General features: G+C 45.9%; 1 protein-coding gene across 1 annotated transcript in view; it reads left to right on the forward strand.

The window, feature by feature from the left end:
* Positions 1 to 27,069, forward strand: part of dcc (DCC netrin 1 receptor) — a 699,685-nt gene that overhangs the window by 452,916 nt on the left and 219,700 nt on the right. The window contains exons 11-12 of the mRNA XM_031825895.1: positions 11,347 to 11,435; positions 21,676 to 21,781. Of these exons, the coding sequence (XP_031681755.1) occupies positions 11,347 to 11,435; positions 21,676 to 21,781 (195 nt within the window). The remainder of the gene's footprint in view (positions 1 to 11,346; positions 11,436 to 21,675; positions 21,782 to 27,069) is intronic.

Genomic DNA, 27,069 nt, shown 5'->3' on the forward strand with positions numbered 1-27,069 from the left:
CCAGGAGGGATGGCTGCTGCTAATCGGGAACCTTAATAAACCCCAGGAGGGATGGCTGCTGCTAATTGGGAACCTTAATAAACCCCAGGAAGGGTAGCTGCTGCTAATCGGGAACCTTAATAAACCCCAGGAAGGGTAGCTTGCGGTAATCGGGAACCTTAATACACCCCAGGAAGAGTAGCTGCTGCTAATCGGGATCCTTAATAAACCCCAGGAAGAGTAGCTGCTGCTAATCGGGATCCTTAATAAACCCCAGGAAGAGTAGCTGCTGCTAATCGGGAACCTTAATGAACCCCAGGAAGAGTAGCTGCTGCTAATCGGGATCCTTAATAAACCTCAGGAAGAGTAGCTGCTGCTAATCGGGATACTTAATTACATCCCAGGAAGAGTAGCTGCTGCTAAAAAGGATACTTAATAAACCACAGGATGAATGGCTGCTGCTAATTGGGATCCTTAATAAATACAAATCCCAGGAGGAGACAGTCTCTATCTCTCTCTCTCTCTCTTTCTCAGTTCAATTCACATTTAAGGGGCTTTATTGGCATGGGAAACATTATGTTTACTTTGCCAAAGCAAGTGAAAAAGATCATCAACAAAACATTAATATGGGTTGTATTTACAATGGTGTTTGTTCTTCACTGGTTGCCCTTTTCATGTGGCAACAGGTCACCCATCTTGCTGCTGTGATGGAACACTGTGGAATTTCACCCAGTACATATGGGAGTTTATGAAAATCGGGTTTGTTTGTGGATCTGTATAATCAGAGGGAAATATGTCTCTCTAATATGGTCATACATTTGACAGGAAGTTGGGAAGTGCAGCTCAGTTTCCACCTCATTTTGTGGGCAGTGTGCACATAGCCTGTCTTCTCGTGAGAGCCATGTCTGCCTACGGCGACCTTTCTCAATAGCAAGGCTATGCTCACTGAGTCTGTACATAGTCAACGCTTTCCTTAAGTTCGGGTCAGTCACAGTGGACAGGTATTCTGCCGCTGTGTACTCTCTGTTTAGGGCCAACTAGCATTCTAGTTTGCTCTGTTGTTTCTTTCCAATGTGTCAAGTAATTCTCTTTTTGTTTTCTCATGATTTGGTTGGGTCTAATTGTATTGCTGTCCTGTGGCTCTGAGGGGTCTATTTGTGTTTGTGAACATCTTGCTTAGGGGACTCTTCTCCAGGTTCATCTCTCTGTAGGTGATGGCTTTGTTATGGAAGGTTTGGGTATCGCTTCCTTTTAGGTGGTTGTGGAATATAACAGCTCTTTTCTGGATTTTGATCATTAGTGGGTATCGGCCTAATTCTGCTCTGCATACATTATTTGGTGTTTTACTTTGTAGACTGAGGATATTTTTTCGGAATTCTGCATGCAGAGTCTCAATTTCGTGTTTGTCCCATTTTGGGAAGTCTTGGCTGGTGAGCGGACCCCAGAGCTCACAACCATAAAGGGCAATGGGTTCAATGAGGCCGGGTATATTTTTAGGCAGATCTTAATTTGTGTGACCGGGTGCGGAAGACTTTTCTCACCAATGATAAACATTAACGTGTTGTTTGTGTACATGGATCTCATCATGTTGTATGTTTTTTTAATGACGTGCCTTTCCTTATTGTTCCGTAGTGTAATTCTGTATTGTTTTAGTGATTCATCATAGTGAAGGCGTAGGCTCCGGTTTTCTGTGTCATGCCCTGACCTTAGATATCTCTGTTTTCTTTCTATCTTGGTTAGGTCAGGGTGTGACTAGGGTGGGTACGCTAGGTTTTATATTGTCTATGGGGTTTTGTATGTCTAGGGGTTTTGTAGGTCTAGGGGTTTTGTAGGTCTAGGGGTTTTGTAGGTCTAGGGGTTTTGTAGGTCTAGGGGTTTTGTAGGTCTAGGGGTTTTGTTGGTCTAGGGTTTTTGTATGTCTAGGGGTTTTGTAGGTCTAGGGGTTTTGTATGTCTAGGGGTTTTGTAGGTCTAGGGGTTTTGTATGTCTAGGGGTTATGTAGGTCTAGGAGTTTTGCAGGTCTAGGGGTTTTGTAGGTCTAGGTTTTTGTATGTCTAGGTTTTTGTATGTCTAGGGGTTGTGTATGTCTAGGGGTTTTGTAGGTCTAGGGGTTTTGTAGGTCTAGGTTTTTGTATGTCTAGGGGTTTTGTATGTCTAGGGGGTTTTGTAGGTCTAGGGGTTTTGTAGGTCTAGGGTTTTTGTATGTCTGTGTGTAGTTGCCTGTCAGCACTCGTTTGCTTCACGCTATTCGTTTTGTTATTTTGTTAGTTTGTTCAGTGTTCATTATTTAAATAAATTAGAATATACGCATACCATGCTGCGCCTTGGTCTCATCATTATAACGAACGTGACATTCTGGGTCTCTATGTTTTTGGTTGGGTAAGTTATTCTATTCCTTTCTTAAGTTGATGCATTCTTCATCAAACCATTTGTGACCCGATTCAGGAAACTAGACGCATGTCGCTTGTCATGGCTTCACAGGAGAACCCTTTGAATGTAAAAGATGCCTTCTCGAACACATAATCAAATCAAAATGAAATTGTATTGGTCACATACGCATGGTTAGCAGATGTTATTGTGGTTGTAGCGAAATGCTTGTGCTTCTAGTTCTGACAGTGCAGTAATATCTAACAATTAATCTAACAATTCCACAACAACTGCCTAATACACACAAATCTAAGTAGACGAATGGAATAACAATATATGAATAAGGTTATATAAATCTAAATATATAGATGATGCATTGGCAAGATGCAATCGATGGTAGAAAAATACAGTATATACGGGATGAGTAATGTAAGATATTGTCATGGTCCTCTTCATCTGAAGAGGAGAGGCGAGAAGGATCGGAGGACCAAAATGCGGCGTGGTTTGTGTTCATCTTGAATTTGAATAAAGAAAACACTGAACACTGAAACAATATAATAAATAACGACCGTGAAGCTAAATGAGAACTGTGACACAAGCAATCAACATAGACAATCCACCCACAAACACACAGTGAAACCCAGGCTACCTAAGTATGATTCTCAATCAGAGACAACTAATGACACCTGCCTCTGATTGAGAACCATACTAGGCCGAAACATAGAAATACCCAAATCATAGAAAAACAAACATAGACTGCCCACCCCAACTCACGCCCTGACCATACTAAATAAATACAAAACAACGGAAATAAAGGTCAGAACGTGACAGATATGTAGACATTATTAAAGTGGCATTATTAACAGTCTAATGTCCTTGACATAGAAGCTATTTTTCAGTCTCTCGGTCCCAGCTTTGATGCACCTGTACTGACCTCACCTTCTGGATGATAGCGGGATGAACAGGCAGTGGCTCGGGTTGTTGTTGTCCTTGATGATCTTTATGGCCTTCCTGTGAAATCGGGTGGTGTAGGTGTCCTGGAGGGCAGGTAGTTTGGCCCCGGTGGTGCCTTTTGCAGACAGCACCACCCTCTGGAGAGCCTTGCGGTTGTGGGCGGAGCAGTTGCCGTACCAGGCGGTGATGCAGCCCGACAGGATGCTCTCAATTTTGCATCTGTAAAAGTTTGTGAAGGTTCTAGGTGACAAGTCAAATGTCTTCAGCCTCCTGAGGTTGAAGAGGCACTGTTGTGCCTTCTTCACACACTGTCTGTGTGGGTGGACCATTTCAGTTTGTCTGTGATATGTACGCAGAGGAACATAAAACTTTCCACCTCCTCCCATCGATGTGGATAGGGGGTCTTCTTAGTTTTGTTGACTTTGAGTGAGAGGTTGTTTTCCTGACACCACACTCCGAGGGCCCTCACCTCCTCCCTGTAGGCCGTCTCGTCGTTGTTGGTAATCAAGCCCGCTACTTTTGTGTCGTCTGCAAACTTGATGATTGAGTTGGAGGCGTGCGTGGCCACGCAGTCATGGGGCGAACAGGGAGTACAGGAGAGGGCTGAGAACGCACCCTTGTGGGGCCCCAGTGTTGAGGATCAGCGAAGTGGAGGTGTTGTTTCCTACCTTCACCACCCGTCATGTGAACTTTCATGTGCCTTAATAACCATCTGTAAATAAATAAAATAAGAATACAATTTGTGTTCTTAATTTTCTTAGGTTGTCTGCTTGATATTTTTAGATTTGATAGGGAAACTGGTAGGTCAAAAATACGGTTTTAAAATAGGTTTTCTTCTGCCTCTCTCTCTCTCTCTCTCTCTCTCTCTCTCTCCTCTCTCTCTCTCTCTCTCTCTTTCTCTCTCTCTCTCTGCCTTACTTTCACTTTCGCCCACTACCTCCCTCCTTCTACCTTCCTCCCACTCACTCTCTCCCCCTCTCCCCCCCCCTCCCTCCCTATCTCCCTCTTCCTCTCCCCCCTCCTTCCTTCCATCTCTCTCCTTCCCTGCCTCCTTTCATCCTCCTTCCATCGCTCCCTCCTCCCTCCCTCTCGCTCCCTCCTCCCTTCCTCTCGCTCCCTCCTCCCTCCTCCCTCTCTCTCCCTCCCTCTCGCTCTCCCCTCCTCCCTCTCCCTCTCTCCCTCCCTCCTCCCCCTCTCTCTCTCACTCCCTCCTCCCCCTCTTTCTCTCTCCCTCCCTCTCGCACCCTCCTCCCTCTCTCTCTCTACCTCCCTCTCGCACCCTCCTCCCTCTCTCTCTCTCCCTCCCTCCTCCCCCTCTCTCTCTCCTCGCTCCCTCCTCCCCCTCTCTCTCTCTCGCTCCCTCCTCCCTCCTCCCTCTCTCTCTCCCTCCCTCTCGCTCCCTCCTCCCTCTCGCTCCCTCCTCCCTCTCTCTCTCCCTCCCTCCTCCCCCTCTCTCTCTCTCTCGCTCCCTCCTCCCCCTCTCTCTCTCTCACTCCCTCCTCCCCCTCTCTCTCTCTCTCTCTCTCCTCTCTCCTCTCTCTCTCTCTTTCTCTCTCTCTCTCTCTGCCTTACTTTCACTTTCGCCCACTACCTCCCTCCTCTTCTACCTTCCTCCCACTCACTCTCTCCCCCCTCTCCCTCCCTCCCTCCCTATCTCCCTCTTCCTCTCCCTCTCCCCCCTCCTTCCTTCCATCTCTCTCTTCCATCAGTCTCCCCATCTCTCTTCCTCCCTCCTCCTCTCTCCCTCCCTCACATCTCTCTCCTTCCCTGCCTCCTTTCATCCTCCTTCCATCGCTCCCTCCTCCCTCCCCGCTCGCGCCCTCCTCCCTCTCGCTCCCTCCTCCCTTCCTCTCGCTCCCTCCTCCCTCCTCCCTCCTCCCTCCTCCCTCCTCCCTCCTCCCTCTCCTCCTCCCTCCTCTCGCTCCCTCCGCCCTCCTCCCTCTCCCTCTCTCCTTCCTCCTCCCCCTCTCTCTCTCACTCCACTCCTCCCCCCCCTCTTTCTCTCTCTCTCCCTCCCTCTCGCACCCTCCTCCCTCTCTCTCTCTCTCCCTCCCTCTCGCACCCTCCTCCCTCTCTCTCTCTCCCTCCCTCCTCCCCCTCTCCCCTCTCTCTCCTCGCTCCCTCCTCCCCCTCTCTCTCTCTCGCTCCCTCCTCCCCTCTCTCCCTCCCTCTCGCTCCCATCCTCCCTCTCGCTCCCTCCTCCCTCTCTCTCTCCTCCCTCCCTCCTCCCTCTCTCCTCTCTCTCATCCTCGCCTCCCTCCATCCCCCTCTCTCTCTCTCACTCCCTCCTCCCCCTCGCTCTCTCCCTCCCTCTCGCCCCTCCTCCTCTCTCTCTCTCCCTCCTCCCTCTCTCGCATCCCTCTCGCACCCTCCTCCCTCTCTCTCTCTCCTCCTCTCCTCCCCTCCTCCCCTCCTCCCCCCTCTCTCTCTCTCGCTCCCTCCTCCCCCTCTCTCACCTCGCGCTCCCTCCTCCCCCCCTTCTCCTCTCTTCCCCTCCCTCTTGCTCCCTCCTCTCTCTCCCTCCCTCCTCCCCCCCTCTCTCTCTCTCTCTCTCCCTCCTCTCTCCCTCCCTCTCACATCCCTCTCGCTCCCCTCTCTCTCCCTCCCTCCTTCCCCTCTCTCTCTCTCCCTCCCTCCTCCCCCTCTCTCTCTCTCCCTCCCTCCTCCCCCTCTCTCTCTCCCCTCCTCCTCCTCCCCTCTTCTCCTCTCTCTCGCTCCCTCCTCCCCCTCTCTCTCTCTCGCTCCCTCCTCCCCCTCTCTCTCGCTCCCTCCCTCCTCCCCCTCTCTCTCTCTCCCTCCCTCCCTCCTCCTCCCTCTCTCTCTCTCTCGCTCCCTCCTCCCCCTCTCTCTCTCTCGCTCCCTCCTCCTCCTCTCTCTCTCCCTCCCTCCTCCCCCTCTCTCTCTCTCCCTCCCTCCTCCCCCCTCTCTCTCTCTCCCTCCCTCCTCCTCCCTCTCTCTCGCTCCCTCCCTCCTCCCCCTCTCCCTCTCCAGCTGAAATGAAACATTCTTTCTGACAGCTTTTCTACTAACAATCACATGAGATGATATTTAGGTATTTTTTTATTCACAACTCTTGTTATGTGGCTATATGAGAAAGGAGGAAAGGCCTCGGGTATCTTTAATGTGGCTATACAGTATGAGGCACCGAATGTTTAATGAGTCATCCTCTGTCCTGAATAAATACTTACATGTGCTACTTGATATTAGACATTTTTCTGGCTGTTGTGAATGGCTAATGTGTTTTCTGATCATTCATTTGCTGTTGAAATCATTTGCTATGCACTACATGTTTTCAGGTCGTTATTGTAAAGAGGTGTGTGTTCTCTCATGTGTTAACATTGCCAAAGCAAGTGAGGTAGATAATATACAAAAGTGAAATAAACAATACAAATTAACAGTAAACATTACACATACAGAAGTTTAAAAACAATAAAGACATTACAAATGTCATATTATATATATATATACAGTGTTGTAACAATGTACAAATGGTTAAAGGACACAAGGGAAAATAAATAAGCATAAATATGGGTTGTATTTACAATGGCGTGTGTTCTTCACTGGTTGCCCCTTTCTTGTGGCAACAGGTCACAAATCTTGCTGCTGTGATGGCACACTGTGGAATTTCACTGTCTCTCTCTCTCTCTCTCTCTCCTCTCTCTCGTCTCTCTCTCTCCTCTCTCTCCTCTCATGTCTCTCTCTCTCTCTCTCCTCTCTCTCTGTCTCTCTCTCCTCTCTCTCTCTCTCTCTCTCTCTCTCTCTCTCCTCTCTCTCTCTCTCTCTCTCTCTCTCTCTCTCTCTCTCTCCTCTCTCTGTCTCTCTCTCTCTCTCTCTCATTCTCTGTCTCTGTCTCTCTCTCTCTCTCTCTCATTCTCCCGGGAAAGAAGTCGTGGGCTATGAAAGAAAGTTGCTAACACAACGGAGGATCAGAGTGGAGTTTGTTCGGCTTCATGCAGCTTTAATTGGATCAAAAGCTGGACACTACGCTGGGCTACTGAACCTCACCTTTAATTGGATCTAAAACTGGACGCTACACTGGGCTACTGGACCTCACCTTTAATTGGATCTAAAACTGGAAGCTGCTATGCTTCGGTGGTATACCGTATATCATTTCTGGAGGACCGAGTTTTGAAATCAGTGGAATTATGATAGCTAAGGAGATGGAGAAGGTTCTGGCGTTTGATTGCAAATATGCAGATCGAGAACACACACATGTTGTATAAAACGCCTGTCTCCGGATTACATCTTCAAACTAAGGGCAATCATGGCATCCGTGACAGAGAGGGAGAAGCATCTATCCTTGTACAGTGGGGCAAAAAAGTATTTAGTCAGCCACCAATTGTGCAAGTTCTCCCACTTAAAAGATTAGAGAGGCCTGTAATTTTCATCATAGGTACACTTCAACTATGACAGACAAAATGACAAAAGAATTTAAATTGAATTTATTTGCAAATGATGGTGGAAAATAAGTATTGCAAACATGCAAACAGCCTAACCAGCTCTGCTAGGGCAAGTAAAATGGTCAGTGAGCTTTTCTCTCCCTTGTGTCTGGAAGTAGCTAAAAAGTTAGCCAGTTAACTTGGGTGCTTGACTGCTGTTAGGTCAGAACGGACAATGTTACAATGCTCTGAGTTTTACGGACGCCCAGAGTGCACTCTTAGCTCACTCAGGCACTCCAGAAAGATTTTACGAACACACCCGTAGTATAAACCAGCCTTTAGTCTTCATATCTTGGGTTGTTCAGATAGTCTATCTCGATTTTCAATTGGTACTAATTAATTAACTGGGATTGGCTGTCTAACATCAAGCTATTGATTTAACTGTTAACTGTTAACCCTGGGATTATGACTGTGCTCTGCGGTAATTCTCCTGGATTGAAGAGGCCTTTTATGAACCCTCTCCAGCTTGAAGCATTTACAATGCTCTGTTGTCTGTTGTCTGTCGTGGAATGCAACCTGCAAGTCGCTCTGGCAGGCTTTTCACTTTATTTGTCATGTAGGCCTACTACTAAGGGTTGTCAAAGGCAGGCTGATCAGGGGGAGGGGGGGCAGGCTGAGAGGAGCAGGGATCAGGGGAAGGGGGGGGGGCAGGCTGAGAGGAGCAGGGATCAGGGGGGGGGGGGGGGGCAGGCAGAGAGGGGCAGGCTGAGAGGGGCAGGGATCGGGGGGGGCAGACTGAGAGGGGCAGGGATCAGAGGGAGGGGGGGGGACAGGCTGAGAGGAGCAGGGATCGGGAGGGGCAGGCTGAGAGGAGCAGGTATGGGGGGGCAGGCTGAGAGGGGCAGGGATCAGGGGGGGGCAGGCTGAGAGGGGCAGGCATCGGGGGGGGCAGGCTGAGAGGGGCAGGGATCAGGGGGAGGGGGGGGCAGGCTGAGAGGGGCAGGGATCAGGGGGAGGGGGGGAGCAGGCTGAGAAGGGCAGGGATCAGGGATCGGGGGGGGCAGGCTGAGAGGGGCAGGGATCAGGGGGAGGGCGGGGGGCAGGCTGAGAAGGGCAGGGATCAGGGTGGGGGCAGGCTGAGAGGAGCAGGGATCGGGCAGGGGCAGGCTGAGAGGGCCAGGGATCGGGGGGGGGGGCAGGCTGAGAAGAGCAGGGATCAGGAGGGGGGCAGGCTGAGAGGAGCAGGGATCGGGGGAGGGGTGCAGGCTGAGACGATCAAGGATCGGGGGTGGGGGCAGGCTGAGAGGGGCAGGGATCGGGGGGGCAGGCTGAGAGGAGCAGAGATCCATCTCTCTGTCACTGAGATCAGAACCTATCCCACTAGACTCCATCTCTAATCCATCTCTTCCTCTCTCTCTCTCCATCCCCATCTCTCTGTCACTGAGATCAGAACCTATCCCACTAGACTCCATCTCTAATCCATCTCTTCCTCTCTCTCTCTCCATCCCCATCTCTCTGTCACTGAGATCAGAACCTATCCCACTAGACTCCATCTCTAATCCATCTCTTCCTCTCTCTCTCTCCATCCCCATCTCTCTTTCACTGAGATCAGAACCTATCCCACTAGACTCCACTCTAATCCATATCTTCTTCTTTCTCCAACCCCCATCCTGAGATCAGAGCCTAGCCCACTCTGCTCTCATATCTCTCTCCATCTCGCTCTCCATATCTCTCTCTCTATGTCTCTCCATATATTTCTCTCTATCTCTCTCTCGGTCACTCTCCATTCAGAGCAAGGTGCCAAAAGTACCCTTAGGGTCTCCTTTTCCTCCCAGCACCTCTCAGCCTCTCCCAGCTCCTCTCAGTTTCTCTCAGCTCCTCTCAGTCTCTCCCAGCTCCTCTCAGCCTCTCCCAGCTCCTCTCAGTCTCTCCCAGCTCCTCTCAGTCTCTCCCAGCTCCTCTCAGCCTCTCCCAGCTCCTCTCAGTCTCTCCCAGCTCCTCTCAGCCTCTCCCAGCTCCTCTCAGTCTTTATCAGCTCCTCTCAGTCTCTCCCAGCTCCTCTCAGTCTCTCCCAGCTCCTCTCAGTCTCTCCCAGCTCCTCTCAGTCTCTCTCAGCTCCTCTCAGTCTCTCCCAGCTCCTCTCAGCCTCACCCAGCTCCTCTCAGCCTCTCCCAGCTCCTCTCAGTCTCTCCCAGCTCCTCTCAGTCTCTCCCAGCTCCTCTCAGTCTCTCCCAGCTCCTCTCAGCCCCTCCCAGCCTCTCCCAGCTCCTCTCAGCCCTCTCCCAGCTCCTCTCAGTCTCTCCCAGCTCCTCTTAGTCTCTCCCAGCTCCTCTCAGTCTCTCCCAGCTCCTCTCAGTTTCTCTCAGCTCCTCTCAGTCTCTCCCAGCTCCTCTCAGCCTCTCCCAGCTCCTCTCAGTCTCTCCCAGCTCCTCTCAGTCTCTCTCAGCTCCTCTTCAGCCTCTCCCAGCTCCTCTCAGTCTCTCCCAGCTCCTCTCAGCCTCTCCCAGCTCCTCTCAGTCTCTATCAGCTCCTCTCAGTCTCTCCCAGCTCCTCTCAGTCTCTCCCAGCTCCTCTCATTCTCTCCCAGCTCCTCTCAGTCTCTCTCAGCTCCTCTCAGTCTCTCCCAGCTCCTCTCAGCCTCTCCCAGCTCCTCTCAGCCTCTCCCAGCTCCTCTCAGTCTCTCCCAGCTCCTCTCAGTCTCTCCCAGCTCCTCTCAGTCTCTCCCAGCTCCTCTCAGCCCCTCCCAGCCTCTCCCAGCTCCTCTCAGCCTCTCCCAGCTCCTCTCAGTCTCTCCCAGCTCCTCTCAGTCTCTCCCAGCTCCTCTCAGTCTCTCCCAGCTCCTCTCAGCCTCTCCCAGCTCCTCTCAGTCTCTCCCAGCTCCTCTCAGTCTCTCCCAGCTCCTCTCAGTCTCTCCCAGCTCCTCTCAGCCCCTCCCAGCCTCTCCCAGCTCCTCTCAGCCTCTCCCACCTCCTCTCAGTCTCTCCCAGCTCCTCTTAGTCTCTCCCAGCTCCTCTCAGTCTCTCCCAGCTCCTCTCAGCCTCTCCCAGCTCCTCTCAGTCTCTCCCAGCTCCTCTCAGTCTCTCCCAGCTCCTCTCAGTCTCTCCCAGCTCCTCTCAGCCTCTCCCAGCTCCTCTCAGTCTCTCCCAGCTCCTCTCAGCCTCTCCCAGCTCCTCTCAGTCTCTCCCAGCTCCTCTCAGTCTCTCCCAGCTCCTCTCAGCATCTCCCAGCTCCTCTCAGTCTCTCCCAGCTCCTCTCAGCCTCTCCCAGCTCCTCTCAGTCTCTCCCAGCTCCTCTCAGCCTCTCCCAGCTCCTCTCAGTCTCTCCCAGCTCCTCTCAGTCTCTCCCAGCTCCTCTCAGCCTCTCCCAGCTCCTCTCAGTCTCTCCCAGCTCCTCTCAGTCTCTCTCAGCTCCTCTCAGTCTCTCCCAGCTCCTCTCAGCCTCTCCCAGCTCCTCTCAGCCTCTCCCAGCTGCTCTCAGTCTCTCCCAGCTCCTCTCAGTCTCTCCCAGCTCCTCTCAGCCTCTCCCAGCTCCTCTCAGTCTCTCCCAGCTCCTCTCAGTCTCTCCCAGCTCCTCTCAGTCTCTCCCAGCTCCTCTCAGCCTCTCCCAGCTCCTCTCAGTCTCTCCCAGCTCCTCTCAGTCTCTCCCAGCTCCTCTCAGCCTCTCCCAGCTGCTCTCAGTCTCTCGCAGCTCCTCTCGGCCTCTCCCAGCTCCTCTCCGCCTCTCCCAGCTCCTCTCAGCCCCTCCCTGCTTCTTCCAGTCCGTCTTAATCCCTCCCAGCTCTTCTCAGCTCCTCCCGGCCCCCAGGACTCTCTTATAGGTCCTGATTGTCTCATCGTATTACCTTCATTCCAGAGCTGAGAGGGTTAAGAGGGCTGCAGTCAAGTATCTTCAGTCAGATCCCATTAGCTGTGGCTTGCTGAATGTTTCAAATGAGCCCCAAGAGCTGCCTTTTTCTACCTCCTGCTTAATTAATGCTGTCGTAATGAATCCACCGGGCCGGCTGCAGCCACTTCTCTTTCTCTATTTACTGCCGGCTGGCTTCTCCTTTCTCTCTCCAAGGTAATTAATGACCTTTCGCCTCCTACATGCCGCCAGTCCACACGCCAGTCACTCGTCCACCACAGCCCAAAGCCATTCTGGTAGTTCGGTCCCAACGTACCCGGCTGGCCTCACACATGCCATGACACCAACCTCCTTAGTACCCAACACCACCTGTGGACTGTGTACTGCCAGAACCAGGCTCACTACACCTCTCCAGTCAATTGTATGAGCTGAATAGTATATTTTATAGTATCTAGCTGTCACTGATAACAATAAAAAATAATAACTGGGTTAAAATAATTTACACTTGAAATGGCTATAGTACTTCTTGTTTATAGGGACATTCTGGCTTAATCAGTCAGATGAAACTAGTGGATAACGGTTGAATGTCTCTGAGGACAGTATTGTCATAGCGTTGAATATCGTTAAATGTGAAGACTTTATATTATCAAATCAATTCTCTATGTGTAATTTAGTAATGCGATTAAACTAATCATGTTTACTTTAATTAAATAGAAAATCGGGGCACCACGGGAAAATGTTTAAAGAGTTTATTTATTTCACGAATGAACTCTTCCGATATTTTCATATCTTATCGATTACAGTCACTTATTAATGTATTATTACCTCATCAGTCATATTCTGAATGTCACAAACCCTTGGATGTCTGCACGGACCCTAACATAGATCATGAATCAGTGATATACAAATTGGCTTAATTATTTATGTACTAACTAACTTAAATAAATCACAGAATTACATAAACACACACACACACACACACTATAGGTCATACATTGTTTACTGACATGATAGAAAAGTCCCTAGTGAGCCGATATGACTGCTTGGTAGACAAAGGAAAGGGGCGGGAACTGTTCAAGAGCGGGAAACTCAGAGAGGATTCACTGTAATACAGTAGATAACTGCACTCATTAAATGCTAATAGTTTTTACGTGAACAGCCGCTCATTCGAAAATAAATAGCATTTTGCATCTTTATGAGTGTAGTCTTTGTTGTCGCTCTCTGCGATCGCCGGGTTCGTCTGCTGGATAATATCATCAGAGAGTCTCTGGTTACGTTCCCCAGAAGTCCCAAGGTCTTTTGTGGTTGTAGTTGTTATAATGGATACTTCAGAGTACTGTTTGTAAATGTTCTTAGAACAAATGCGTTTAACAGACTAAAGTATTTAAACAGCTGCAGCCTGAATAATTCACTCTAGTTTGCAGATTTCTTAACCATTCAAGACATCCGGAATTACCCTAGGTCTCTTTGTCATCGAGTAGTACTTCTTCTCTTTTTGAAATGTTGAGTTCCAGCCATTTCAAAGTATGATCTCAAGTCCCTGCGTTTTTGACCTTTGAGAGTTGCCAACCATTTCAACATGTAGCTATCGCTTCATGTTTTCTGATCTACTGAACATTTTGTCAGGAGCCATCTCCTTGGAGTGCGGTTCCATGACGCCTGATGTAATGTCTGGGCTCACGGGGCTCGTCCACTGACTAGTAAAAGTATATATCTTGTTTAGAAGGACAACATCACATTACATCTTTTCACAAATAGTTTCATATTTAATCATATACATTCCACAACATTTAGATGTAAATCTGATACATTGTGAAAGCTCTTAAAGTTACAATGTTTCCGTTATAACATCTTTAATGATATCACCATGCAGTAAATGTTGGACATGATTATTATTTAAACGGACCATTCCAACTGGTTGGAACACAGACATATTGTTACGTTAGAAAAACGTTGTAACCTTCAAGTTACCGTTACCGTGCAATGTGGTAACAACGGGAATCTCAACGTTCATCTTGGCAGAGTGGGGAAAGGAGTTTCGATATTTACGACCGTCATAAAACAGACGACTTCCCGCTCTCCCCTTCTACGAGACAGAGCACGCTGTAGAGACGGACCCACTGTGACACTAATCCTTCAGTATGAAGGAAGTTAGAGATAGTTTTGCGAGCCAATGCTAACTAGCGTTAGCGCAATGAATGCAATGACTATGGGTACGCCAACTTCCTTCACCGAATATCATACTGTCCTCTTAACACCATCATGATTCACAAAACCAGAAGCAGTTTCAAAATATATGTGTAATGTTTCTTGTCGTAACCCCCATAGCAGGTGATGGCAGTTATTTTCATGACCCCCCCCCCCCCCCACCCCCTCTATTATAATAGCTGTTTAAAGGATGGTGGTCTCCAGTGGCCTCTTCCTCTGAGTGTATAGAATGCTGTCATGATGGATGAGTTCTATAAAAAGGTCAGTCTTGTTACACGTCATTCATGTTACTTAATCAGGTCATTCTAAAGATTCTAAAGGGGTCGTTTCCATCCTGCATGCCCATTGGCCGGGCTGGAAAGGACCTGTCATAGATAAGGCTGGTGGAGTCTCTTTAATGCCACCATTTCCTTTGTTCTCAATGATATCTGACTAGGGATTTGTCCCAAATCCTTTTTCCCTACATAGTGCACTGCACTACTTTTGAATACAGGCATATGGGCCCTGGTCAAAAGTAGTGCAAATTGGGACACAGCCACTTCATCCGTACCTAGTCAAAGAAGAACAGCTCTGCATCCTTCCTACCTTCCTTCCTTCCTTCCATCCTTCCTTCCTCTGACTGATTCAACCGTTTACCTTTTCCACAGGATATGTACTTCAATTACTTAAATGGGGTTCAATTTGATGATTCATGTTCAGTGCTCTACAGTGGAATAACAGACTTATTTTATTTACAGTTTGTTCAATCGCTTTGGCTAAATTTTTGAACATTGATATTTTTTTAAAACCTCTTTTTAAACCTCTTAAGGATTTTTTCAATTTTCGCCTAAAATGACACCCAATTCTAACTGCCTGTAGCTCAGGACCTGAAGCAAGGACATGCATATTAGTACCATTTATTTATTTACACAATCATGAAGTGGAACGACATTTATTGGATATTTCAAACTTTTTTAACAAATCAAAAACTGAATAATTGGGCATGCAAAATTATTCAGCCCCCTTAAGTTAATACTTTGTAGCGCCACCTTTTGCTGCGATTACAGCTGTAAGTCGCTTGGGGTATGTCTCTATCAGTTTTGCACATCGAGAGACTGAAATTTAGCTCGCCCAATTTTTCAGTTTTTGATTTGTTAAAAAACGTTGAAATATCCAATAAATGTCGTTCCACTTCATGATTGTGTCCCACTTGTTGTTGATTCTTCACAAAAAAATACGGTTGTATATGTTTATGTTTGAAGCCTGAAATGTGGCAAAAAGGTTGCAAAGTTCAAGGGGGCCGAATACTTTCATAAGGCACTGTATATATATGACTTTACATGTCAGAAATACAGTTGAAGTCGGAAGTTGCCATACCCCTTAGCCAAGTACATTTAAACTCAGTTTTTCACAATTCCTGACATTTAATCCCAGTAAAAATTTCCTACGGTCAGTTAGGATCACCACTTTATTTTAAGAATGTGAAATGTCAGAATAATAGTAGAGAGAATAATATATTTCACCTTTTATTTCTTTCATCACATTCCCAGTGGGTCAGAAGTGTACATACTCAATTAGTATTTGGTAGCATTGCCTTTAAATTGTTTAACTTGGGTCAAACGTTTTGGGTAGCCTTCCACAAGCTTCCCACAATAAGTTGGGTGAATTTTGGCTCATTCCTCCTGACAGAGCTGGTGTAACTGAGTCAGGTTTGTAGGCATCCTTGCTCGCACACACTTTTTCAGTTCTACCCACACATTTTCTATGGGATTGAGGTCAGGGCTTTGTGATGGCCACTCCAATACCTTGACTTTGTTGTCCTTAAGCCATTTTGCCACAACTTTGGAAGTATGCTTGGGGTCACTGTCCATCTGGAAGACCCATTTGCGACCAAGCTTTAACTTCCTGACTGATGTCTTGAGATGTTGCTTCAGTATATCCACGTAATTTTCCTGCCTCATGATGCCATTTATTTTGTGAAGTGCACCAGTCCCTCCTGCAGAAAAGCACACCCACAACATGATGCTGCCACCCCTGTGCTTCACGGTTGGGATGGTGTTCTTCGGCTTGAAAGCCTCCCCCTTTTTCCTCCAAATATAACGATGGTGATTATGGCCAAACAGTTCTATTTTTGTTTCATCCGACCAGAGGATATTTCTCAAAAAGATACGATCTTTGTCCCCATGTGCAGTTGCAAACCGTAGTCTGGCTTTTTAATGGCGGTTTTGGAGTAGTGGCTTCTTCCTTGCTGAGCAGCCTTTCCGGTTATGTCGATATAGGACTTGTTTTACTGTGGATATAGATACTTCTGTACCTGTTTCCTCCAGCATCTTCACAAGGTCCTTTGCTGTTGTTCTGGGATTGATTTGCGCTTTTTTTGTACCAAAGTACGTTCATCTCTAGGAGACAGAACGCGTCTCCTTCCTGAGCGGTATGACGGCTGCGTGGTCCCATGGTGTTTATACTTGCGTACTATTGTTTGTACAGATGAACATGGTACCTTCAGGTGTTTGGAAATTGCTCCCAAGGAAAACCAGACTTGTGGAGGTCTACAATTTTTTTTCTGAGGTCTTGGCTGATTTATTTGGATTTTCCCATGATGTCAAGCAAAGAGGCACTGAGTTTGAAGGTAGGCCTTGAAATACATCCTCAGGTACACCTCCAATTGACTCAAATTAGGTCAATAAGCCTATCAGAAGCTTCTAAAGCCATGACTTAATTTTATGGCATTTTCCAAGCTGTTTAAAGGCACAGTCAACTTAGTGTATGTAAACTTCTGACCCACTGGAATTGTGATACACTGAATTATAAGTGAAATATTCTGCCTGTAAACAATTGTTGGAAAAATAACTCATGTCATGCATGAAGTAGATTGTTCTAACCGACTTGCCAAAGCTATAGTTTGTTAACAGGAAATGTGTGGAGTGGTTGAAAAACGAGTTTTAATGACTCCAACCTAAGTGTATGTAAATCCCCGACATCAACTGTATTTAAAAATGGAAATGTGAATGTGAATGTTCTGTGTAGGTGTAACACATTGCTTAATTAAAAAATGCATGTACTGTATACGTACAAATATACATGTTCTTTTGTCTGTGTACTACAGTATTGACTTTTCCCGGGGTGAACTTTGACCTACCGTTGAAATCGGTATCTAAAAAGCTCAGTGTGATACACAATAAGCATTCAGCTAGACGCAGCTGACCTTCTGGTATAGTATAGTATAGTATAGTATAGTATGGTATAGTATATTATATTATAGCATAGTATAGTATAGTATAGTACAGTACAGTACAGTATAGAATAGTATAGTACGGTATAGTACAGTATAGTATAGTACAGTATAGTATAGTATGGTACGGTACAGTACAGTATAGTATAGTATAGTATGGTACGGTGCAGTACAGTATAGTATAGTATAGTATAGTATGGTACGGTACAGTACAGTACAGTACAGTACAGTACAGTACAGTATAGTATAGTATAGTATAGTATGGTACGGTACAGTATAGTATAGTATATTATAGTACGGTATAGTATAGTACAGTACAGTACCGTATAGTATAGTATTGTATAGTATAGTATAGTACAGTATAGTACAGCATAGTACAGTACAGTATAGTATAGTGTAGTATAGTACAGCACAGTACAGTATAGTACAGTACAGTATAGTATAGTGTAGTATAGTACAGCACAGTACAGTATAGTGTAGTATATTACAGCACAGCATAGTATAGTACAGTATAGTACAGTGCAGTATAGTATAGTGTAGTATAGTACAGCATAGTACAGTATAGTATAGTGTAGTATAGTACAGCACAGTACAGTATAGTACAGTACAGTACAGTACAGTATAGTATAGTATACTATAGTATAGTATAGTGTAGTATATTACAGCACAGCATAGTATAGTACAATATAGTACAGTGCAGTATAGTACAGTGCAGTATAGTATAGTACAGTACAGTACAGTATATTATAGTATGGTATAGTATAGTATAGTACAGCATAGTATAATACAGTACAGTACAGTATAGTATAGTACAATATAGTATAGTACAGTATGGTACAGTATAGTATAGTATAGTACAGTATAGTATAGTACAATATAGTATAGTAGTATAGTACAGTATAGTACAGTATAGTATAGTATAGTATAGTATAGTATAGTACAATATAGTATAGTAAGTACAATATAGTATAGTACAGTATGGTACAGTATAGTACAGTATAGTATAGTATAGTATAGTATAGTATAGTACAATATAGTATAGTACAGTATAGTACAGTATAGTATAGTACAGTACAGTACAGTACAGTATAGTATAGTATAGTACAGTATAGTATAGTACAGTATAGTATAGTATAGTACAGTATAGTATAGTATAGTTTGGTACATGACAGTACAGTACAGTACAGTATAGTACAGTATAGTACAATATAGTATAGTACAGTACAGTATAGTACAGTATAGTATGGTATAGTACACTACAGTATAGTATAGTGCAGTATAGTATAGCACAGTACAGTATAGTATAGTACAGTACAGTATAGTACAGTATAGTATAGTATAGTACACTACAGTATAGTATAGTGCAGTATAGTATAGTATAGTACAGTATAGTATAGTGTAGTATAGTACAGCATTGTGTAGTATATTACAGTATAGTATAGTACAGTACAGTACAGTGCAGTATAGTACAGTACAGTGCAGTATAGTACAGTACAGTGCAGTATAGTATAGTGTAGTATAGTACAGTATAGTATAGTATGGTATAGTACAGTATAGTATAGTATAGTATCGTATAGTAAGCAGTCAGTGTCACCAAACGGACATTTATATATAAATATGAATAATAATATACCATTTATATATCAACAACCATTTCAAAACTAAAACCATCTAAACGTTTTGACCTCATGATGACAAAACAATTTTTCATTTTGTTGTCGTTTTTCAATTTACCGACACAATAACTAGGTTTTGAAGCATGAATGAAATGTTTTTGTCTGAGACAATGCAATAGACTTGTTCCCATTAAACAGTTTGTGACAACTGCACTTATAGTTTAGAGAATGTTAAGACTGTTTCAAAAACAATTGCCAAAGCGATTGAGGAAAACCTGTAATCAATCAATCAATGAAATGTATTTATAAAGCCCTTTTTACATCAGCTGATATCTCAAAGTGCTGTACAGAAACCCAGCCTAAAACCCCCAAAACAGCAACCAATGCAGGTGTAGAAGCACGGTGGTTAGGAAAAACTTCCTAGAAAGGCCAGAACCTAGGAAGAAACCTAGAGAGGAACCAGGCTATGAGGGGCGGCCAGTCCTCTTCTGGCTGTACTGGGTAGAGAGGAACCAGGCTATGAGGGGTGGCCAGTCCTCTTCTGGCTGTGCCGGGTGGAGATTATAACAGAACATGGCCAAGATGTTCAAACGTTCATAGATGACCAGCAGGGTCAAATAATAATAATCACAGTAGTTGTAGACGGTGCAACAGGTCAGCAGATACGAGACAGCAGGTGCGAGACAGCAGGTGCGAGACAGCAGGTGCAGACAGCTGGTGCGAGACAGCAGGTGCGAGACAGCAGGTGCGAGACAGCAGGTGCGAGACAGCAGGTGCGGTAGAGAGAGAGAGTCGAAACAAGGTAGCAGGTCCGGTGAACAGGTCAGGGTTCCATAGCCGCTGGCAGAACAGTTGAAACTGGAGCAGCAGCACGGCCAGGTGGACTGGGGACAGCAAGGAGTCATCAGGCCAGGTAGTCCTGAGGCATGGTCCTAGGGCTCAGGTCCTCCGAGAGGGGAGGGAGAGGGAGAGAGAGAATTAGAGAACGCATACTTAAATTCACACAGGACACTGGATAAGGCAGGAGAAATACTCCAGATATAACAGACTGACCCTAGCCCCCTGACACATAAACTACTGCAGCCTAAATACTGGATGCTGAGACAGGAGGGGTCAGGAGACAGTGTGACCCTGTCCGATGATACCCCCAGACAGGGCCAACCAGGCACGATATAACCCCACACACTCTGCCAAATGCACAGCCCCAACACCACTAGAGGGATATAAAAAGACTACCAACTGAGACAAGGCCGAGTATAGCCCACGAAGATCTCCCCCACGGCACAAACCCGAGGCGGCTCCAACCCGGACAGGAAGATCACGTATGTGACTCAACCCACTCAAGTGACGCACCCCTCCTAGGGACGGCATGAAAGAGCACCAGTAAGCCAGTGACTCAGCCCCTGTAATAGGGTTAGAGGCAGAGAATCCCAGTGGAGAGAGGGGAACCGGCCAGGCAGAGACAGCAAGGGTGGTTCGTTGCTCCAGTGCCTTTCTGTTCACCTTCACACTCCTGGGCCAGACTACACTCAATCATATGACCCACTGAAGAGATGAGTCTTCAGTAAAGACTCAAAGGTTGAGACCGAGTCTTTGTCTCTGACATGGGTAGGCAGACCGTTCCATAAAAATGGAGCTCTATAGGAGAAAGCCCTGACTCCAAGTGTTTGCTTAGAAATTCTAGGGACAGTTAGGAGGCATGCGTCTTGTGACCGTAGCGTACGTGTAGGTATGTACGGCAGGACCAAATCAGAGAGATAGGTAGGAGCAAGCCCATGTAATGCTTTGTAGGTTAGCAGTAAAACCTTGAAATCAGCCCTTGCTTTGACAGGAAGCCAGTGTAGAGAGGCACTGGAGTAATATGATAAACATTGTTGGTTCTAGTCAAGATTCTAGCAGCTGTGTTCAGCGCTAACTGTAGTTTATTTCGTGTTTTAAGTGGGGAGCCGAAGAGTAGAGCATTGCAGTAGTTTGATCTAAAAGTGACAAAAGCACAGATTACCTTTTCTGCATCCTTTTTGGACAAAAGGTTTCAGATTTTTGCAATGTTACAAGTTCTTTATGTGTTCCGTGCTCTACAGTGGAATGACAGATTTATGTTAATGAAGTGTTCAGTGCTCTACAGTGGAATGACAGATTTATGTTAATGAAGTGTTCAGTGCTCTACAGTGGAATGACAGATTTATGTTAATGAAGTGTTCAGTGCTCTACAGTGGAATGACAGATTTATGTTAATGAAGTGTTCAGTGCTCTACAGTGGAATTACAGATTTATGTTAATGAAGTGTTCAGTGCTCTACAGTGGAATGACGATTTTATTTAATGAAGTGTTCAGTGCTCTACAGTGGAATGACAGATTTATGTTAATGAAGTGTTCCGTGCTCTACAGTGGAATGACAGATTTATGTTAATGAAGTGTTCCGTGCTCTACAGTGGAATGACAGATTTATGTTAATGAAGTGTTCAGTGCTCTACAGTGGAATGACAGATTTATGTTAATGAAGTGTTCAGTGCTCTACAGTGGAATGACAGATTTATGTTAATGAAGTGTTCAGTGCTCTACAGTGGAATGACAGATTTATGTTAATGAAGTGTTCCGTGCTCTACAGTGGAATGACAGATTTATGTTAATGAAGTGTTCAGTGCTCTACAGTGGAATGACAGATTTATGTTAATGAAGTGTTCAGTGCTCTACAGTGGAATGACAGATTTATGTTAATGAAGTGTTCAGTGCTCTACAGTGGAATGACAGATTTATGTTAATGAAGTGTTCAGTGCTCTACAGTGGAATGACAGATTTATGTTAATGAAGTGTTCCGTGCTCTACAGTGGAATGACAGATTTATGTTAATGAAGTGTTCCGTGCTCTACAGTGGAATGACAGATTTATGTTAATGAAGTGTTCAGTGCTCTACAGTGGAATGACAGATTTATGTTAATGAAGTGTTCAGTGCTCTGCAGTGGACTGACAGATTTATGTTAATGAAGTGTTCAGTGCTCTACAGTGGAATGACAGATTTATGTTAATGAAGTGTTCAGTGCTACTCCTGTTGGTCTACTTCATCACGATAGGACTGTAATAGGTCTGAACTGCCACATCTGTTACACATGCGGTAAAGCTGTTTTGTATTGGAAGACTCACGTGTTTCTCTGTTTCTCTGTTTCTCCTCTACAGTACCAAGTGGCCCTCCACAGAACATCTCCTTGGAAGTAGTTCTGTCAAGAGTGAGTACATGCATTTTGTCATTCAAGATATATAATGTGTGCAAGTGTACAGTACCAGTCAAAAGTTTGGACACACCTACTAATTTCAGGGCTTTTCTAGATTTTTTACTATTTTCTACATGGTAGAATAATAGTGAAGACATCAAATATTTTAAATAACACATATGGAATCATGTAGTAACCAAAAAAGTATATTTCATATTTGAGATTCTTCAATGTAGTCACCCTTTGACTTGGTATGCACACTCTTGTCATTCTCTCAACCAGTTTCATGAGGTAGTCACCTGGAATGTAGCCTAGTGGTTAGAGCGTTGGACTAGTAACCGAAAGGTTGCAAGTTCGAATCCCCGAGCTGACAAGGTACAAATCTGTCGTTCTGTTAACCCACTGTTCCTAGGCCGTCATTGAAAATAAGAATTTGTTCTTAACTGACTTGCCTAGTAAAAAAAAAAAATCTAAAATGTTTTTTAATTTACACATGCATATCATGTGTATCATTTACCATGTAAAAAGTCAATGCTTTTGGTAGATTGCACCATCAGAATGAAACAAAACAAATAGTGGTCTGACGAGTTGGGCTGTTGGACTTTTCAAAAGTTGACATACTCTTCACTCTGAGACCCACAGGAGCTCTATTTTATGAACAGAAATATCTCTACTTCCCCCTTCCAGCTATTTGGGTCTGTCTGTATGAACCTGAACGATTGATTAAACACATTGCTAGAATCCAGAATGAGCTGCCGTGCCACCAGACAGCCTGTTTATGCCAGAGTGGATCCCTGGAGTGGCAGAGGGATTTAGTACAGGCCAAAAGTTGTGTTGTGTTTCAGAAAAACAGCTTGCAGTGGCTGGGGCCCCTACAGGCTTCAGTGGCTGGGGCCCAACGTGCTCCGTTTGGCTTCTGACAAGGGGCTTGTTGCCTCTCTTCTGCTGTGCTCTGCTCTCCCTCTCCTGCTAGTTGAGGCTGATAGAGATGGGGGGGGGGGGGTTAGGAAGGAAGTGGATAAAGAGAGGGAAGTACATGCCAGATCTTGGCCTAGAAGTTCCAGCCTCAGACATATTCTACTAATCCTTTTCTTATCTCAGTGTTTTTCTGTTAACCTGGATACCGCAAGGTAGTTAACCTACTGTTCTACAGGGCGCAGGGCGATTAAGGCAGCCCCCCCTCCTCCCCGCACCTCTCTGATTCAGAGGGGTTGGGTTAAATGTGGAAGACACTTTTCAGTTGACTAGATATCCCCCTTTACCTTTCCCTACTCGTTTATTTCAACATTTGCAGTAGAAACCCGGAGAGATAGAACGCCCATTCAAAAGCAGAAGTGTAGGTCTGAGACAGAGTTATTCGTATTCGTTTACTGATGGTATTTTCTGTCAAAGAGTAGCAGTTGTCAGTGAATAGCAAGCCAAGGATCGCTCACCACACCATAGCTTTGTGACTACATAGATATAGATATTTCTATTGATGGATAGAAACTGCACAATACAATATATAGCCTAGTGGTTAGAGTGTAGAGGCGGCAGGTAGTCTGGTGGTTAGAGTGTAGAGGCGGCAGGTAGCCTAGTGGTTAGAGTGTAGAGAGGTGGCAGGTAGCCTTGTGGTTAGAGTGTAGGGGAGGCAGGTAGCCTAGTGGTTAGAGTGTAGAGGTGGCAGGTAGCCTAGTGGTTAGAGTGTAGAGGTGGCAGGTAGCCTAGTGGTTAGAGTGTAGAGGCAGCAGGTAGACTAGTGGTTAGAGCGTAGAGGCGGCAGGTAGCCTAGTGGTTCGAGTGTAGAGGTGGCAGGTAGCCTAGTGGTTAGAGTGTAGAGGCGGCAGGTAGCCTAGTGGTTAGAGTGTAGAGGTGGCAGGTAGCCTAGTGGTTAGATTGTAGAGGCGGCAGGTAGCCTAGTGGTTACACATACACACACACACACACACACACACTGCATTCTCCACATACTCTACACAGACTTCACAGACTTCTATTATATAATGGTGATGCTCTGTGGGGTCAGTAGATGTAATGGTGTTGCTCTGTGAGGTCAGTAGATATAATGGTGTTTCTCTGTGGGGTCAGGATGGTGTTGCTCTGTGGGGTCAGTAGATATAATGGTGTTGCTCTGTGGGGTCAGTAGATATAATGGTGTTGCTCTGTGGGGTCAGGATGATGTTGCTCTGTGGGGTCAGTAGATGTAATGGTGCTGCTCTGTGGGGTCAGTAGATATAATGGTGTTGCTCTGTGGGGTCAGTAGATATAATGGTGTTGCTCTGTGGGGTCAGGTGATATAATGGTGTTGCTCTGTGGGGTCAGGATGGTGTTGCTCTGTGAGGTCAGTAGATATAATGGTGTTGCTCTGTGGGGTCAGTAGATATAATGGTGTTGCTCTGTGGGGTCAGGATGGTGTTGCTCTGTGAGGTCAGGATGGTGTTGCTCTGTGAGGTCAGTAGATATAATGGTGTTGCTCTGTGGGGTCAGTAGATATAATGGTGTTGCTCTGTGGGGTCAGGATGGTGTTGCTCTGTGAGGTCAGTAGATATAATGGTGTTGCTCTGTGGGGTCAGTAGATATAATGGTGTTGCTCTGTGGGGTGTTCTGGGTCGTGGTGTTCTGGGTCGTGGGTGTTCTGGGTGGTGCTGTTCTGGGTCGTGAGTGTTCTGGGTCGTGAGGTTCTGGGTGGTGAGTGTCTGGGTCATGGTGTTCTGGGTTGTGATGTTCTGGGTGGTGGTGTTCTGCGTGGTGGGTGTTCTGGGTGGTGGTGTTCTGGGTGGTGGTGTTCTGGGTGGTGGGTGTTCTGGGTGGTGGTGTTCTGGGTGGTGGGTGTTCTGGGTGGTGGTGTTCTGGGTGGTGGGTGTTCTGGGTGGTGGTGTTCTCTGTGGTGGTGTTCTGGGTCGTGACGTTCTGGGTTGTGTTGTTCTCTGTGGTAGTGTTCTGGGTTTTGGTGTTCTGGGTCGTGGGGTTCTGTGAGGTGGTTTTCAGGGTCGTGGTGTTCTGGGTCGGGGTGTTCTGTGTGGTGGCGTTCAGGGTCGTGGTGTTCTGGGTCGTAGTGTTCTGGGTCGTAGTGTTCTGGGTCGTGGGGTTCTGGGTCATGTTGTTCTGGGTCGTGGGGTTCTGGGTCGTGGTGTTCTGGGTCATGTTGTTCTGGGTTGTGGTGTTCTGGATCATGGTGTTCTGGGTGGTGGTGTTCTGGGTCGTGGTGTTCTGGGTCGTTGGGTGTGTTCTGGGTCGTTAGGTTCTGGGTCGTGTGGTTCTGGGTCGTGATGTTCTCGGTGGTAGTGTTCTGGGTCGTGTATGTTCTTGGTCGTGAGGTTCTGGGTCGTGGTGTTCTGTGTCATGTTGTTCAGGGTCGTGGTGTTCTGGGTCGTAGTGTCCCGTCGTCCTATTAAGAACAGAACGGCTTCCACCTTCAAACTAATGATTTCTGACTTCAACATTCTAACAGTGGAATTAACACATTTCATATATGATATCTCAACAATAATAATTAACACATTTCATATATGATATCTCAACAATAATAATTTGGTTACGTTTTCGTTAGTTTATGTTATTTTGTATTTTTTATCAAGTGTTCAATCAAATTTGTTTATGGTTTGTTACAATTATGAAACAGAAACATTGGATTTGACTGTTTATTAATGATGAAATTATGAAAAATGTGAATAACATTCCACCCATGAGGCCACTAGGTCAGTTGACTGTAGGAAATAACAAATACACTTCATGTCGGGGTTTTCTATATTTTGTCATATATATGTTCCCTGTCGTTAAGGGAAGCTGGTGGATTCGTAAGATGGACGAGGGTTAGATAGTGTGTGCAAGGCTCTGCTGTCTGTGTCTGTGTGTGTGTGTGTTTGTCTGCAGCTGTGTCTGTGTGTGTGTGTGTGTGTGTGTGTGTGTGTGTGTGTGTGTGTGTGTGTGTGTGTGTGTGTGTGTGTGTGTGTGTGTGTGTGTGTGTGTGTGTGTGTGTGTGTGTGTGTGTGTGTGCTGCTGTGTCTGTGTGTGTGCGTCTGCATGTGTGTGTGTGTGTTTGTCTGCAGCTGTGTTTGTGTGTGTGTGTGTCTCCATGTGTGTACAGTAAGCACATTTTCAAGTAGCTCTTATACAGCCGTGCAGCTGCTCTCCTGTCCTTTATTCACATGGACACCTGCTTGAATGTAAAACACCAAATACCAGCAATTGCTATAATCTTAGTCTGCCAGCAATATAATCATTCAAGATTTAGCTAAGATTCAAGCCCGTGATTAAATGTCTGCTGAACAATGTGAGAGTAATTATCTACGAGAAATGAATACCAACTCTGCATTTATCCTTGTCGTTCTGCCATTTTATTAGCAATATTTTATTTTGTGCCTGAGTCCCAAATGGAATCCTCTTCCCTGTTTAAAAAGAAACAAACACTTATTTTCACCAGGGTCCATAGGGTGTCATTTGGGACTCATTCTATTTTCCCATTCTGGTTGAAAGACCAGGGCAATCAGAGTGCTAATACGCATTAACTATTCACTTCCTCCTCCACAACTCAGTGCAATATGTAAAGTGTTGAGGGCGATATAATTGTGATTGTCCTGGATATTAATTAACCACATGTCAACCTACTGTACTGTGTGTATGAGTTGTCTTCTTATAGTTGGTAGGATATAGCTGTTACACAGCCTTCAGTAACCTGGTAGGATATAGCTGTTACACAGCCTTCAGTAACCTGGTAGGATATAGCTGTTAAACAGCCTTCAGTAACCTGGTAGGATATAGCTGTTAAACAGCCTTCAGTAACCTGGTAGGATATAGCTGTTACACAGCCTTCAGTAACCTGGTAGGATATAGCTGTTACACAGCCTTCAGTAACCTGGTAGGATATAGCTGTTAAACAGCCTTCAGTAACCTGGTAGGATATAGCTGTTAAACAGCCTTCAGTAACCTGGTAGGATATAGCTGTTACACAGCCTTCAGTAACCTGGTAGGATATAGCTGTTAAACAGCCTTCAGTAACCTGGTAGGATATAGCTGTTAAACAGCCTTCAGTAACCTGGTAGGATATAGCTGTTAAACAGCCTTCAGTAACCTGGTAGGATATAGCTGTTACACAGCCTTCAGTAACCTGGTAGGATATAGCTGTTACACAGCCTTCAGTAACCTGGTAGGATATAGCTGTTAAACAGCCTTCAGTAACCTGGTAGGATATAGCTGTTAAACAGCCTTCAGTAACCTGGTAGGATATAGCTGTTACACAGCCTTCAGTAACCTGGTAGGATATAGCTGTTAAACAGCCTTCAGTAACCTGGTAGGATATAGCAGTTAAACAGCCTTCAGTAACC

This window comes from Oncorhynchus kisutch, linkage group LG6 (genome assembly GCF_002021735.2).
Source record: "Oncorhynchus kisutch isolate 150728-3 linkage group LG6, Okis_V2, whole genome shotgun sequence".
NCBI lineage: Eukaryota > Metazoa > Chordata > Actinopteri > Salmoniformes > Salmonidae > Oncorhynchus > Oncorhynchus kisutch.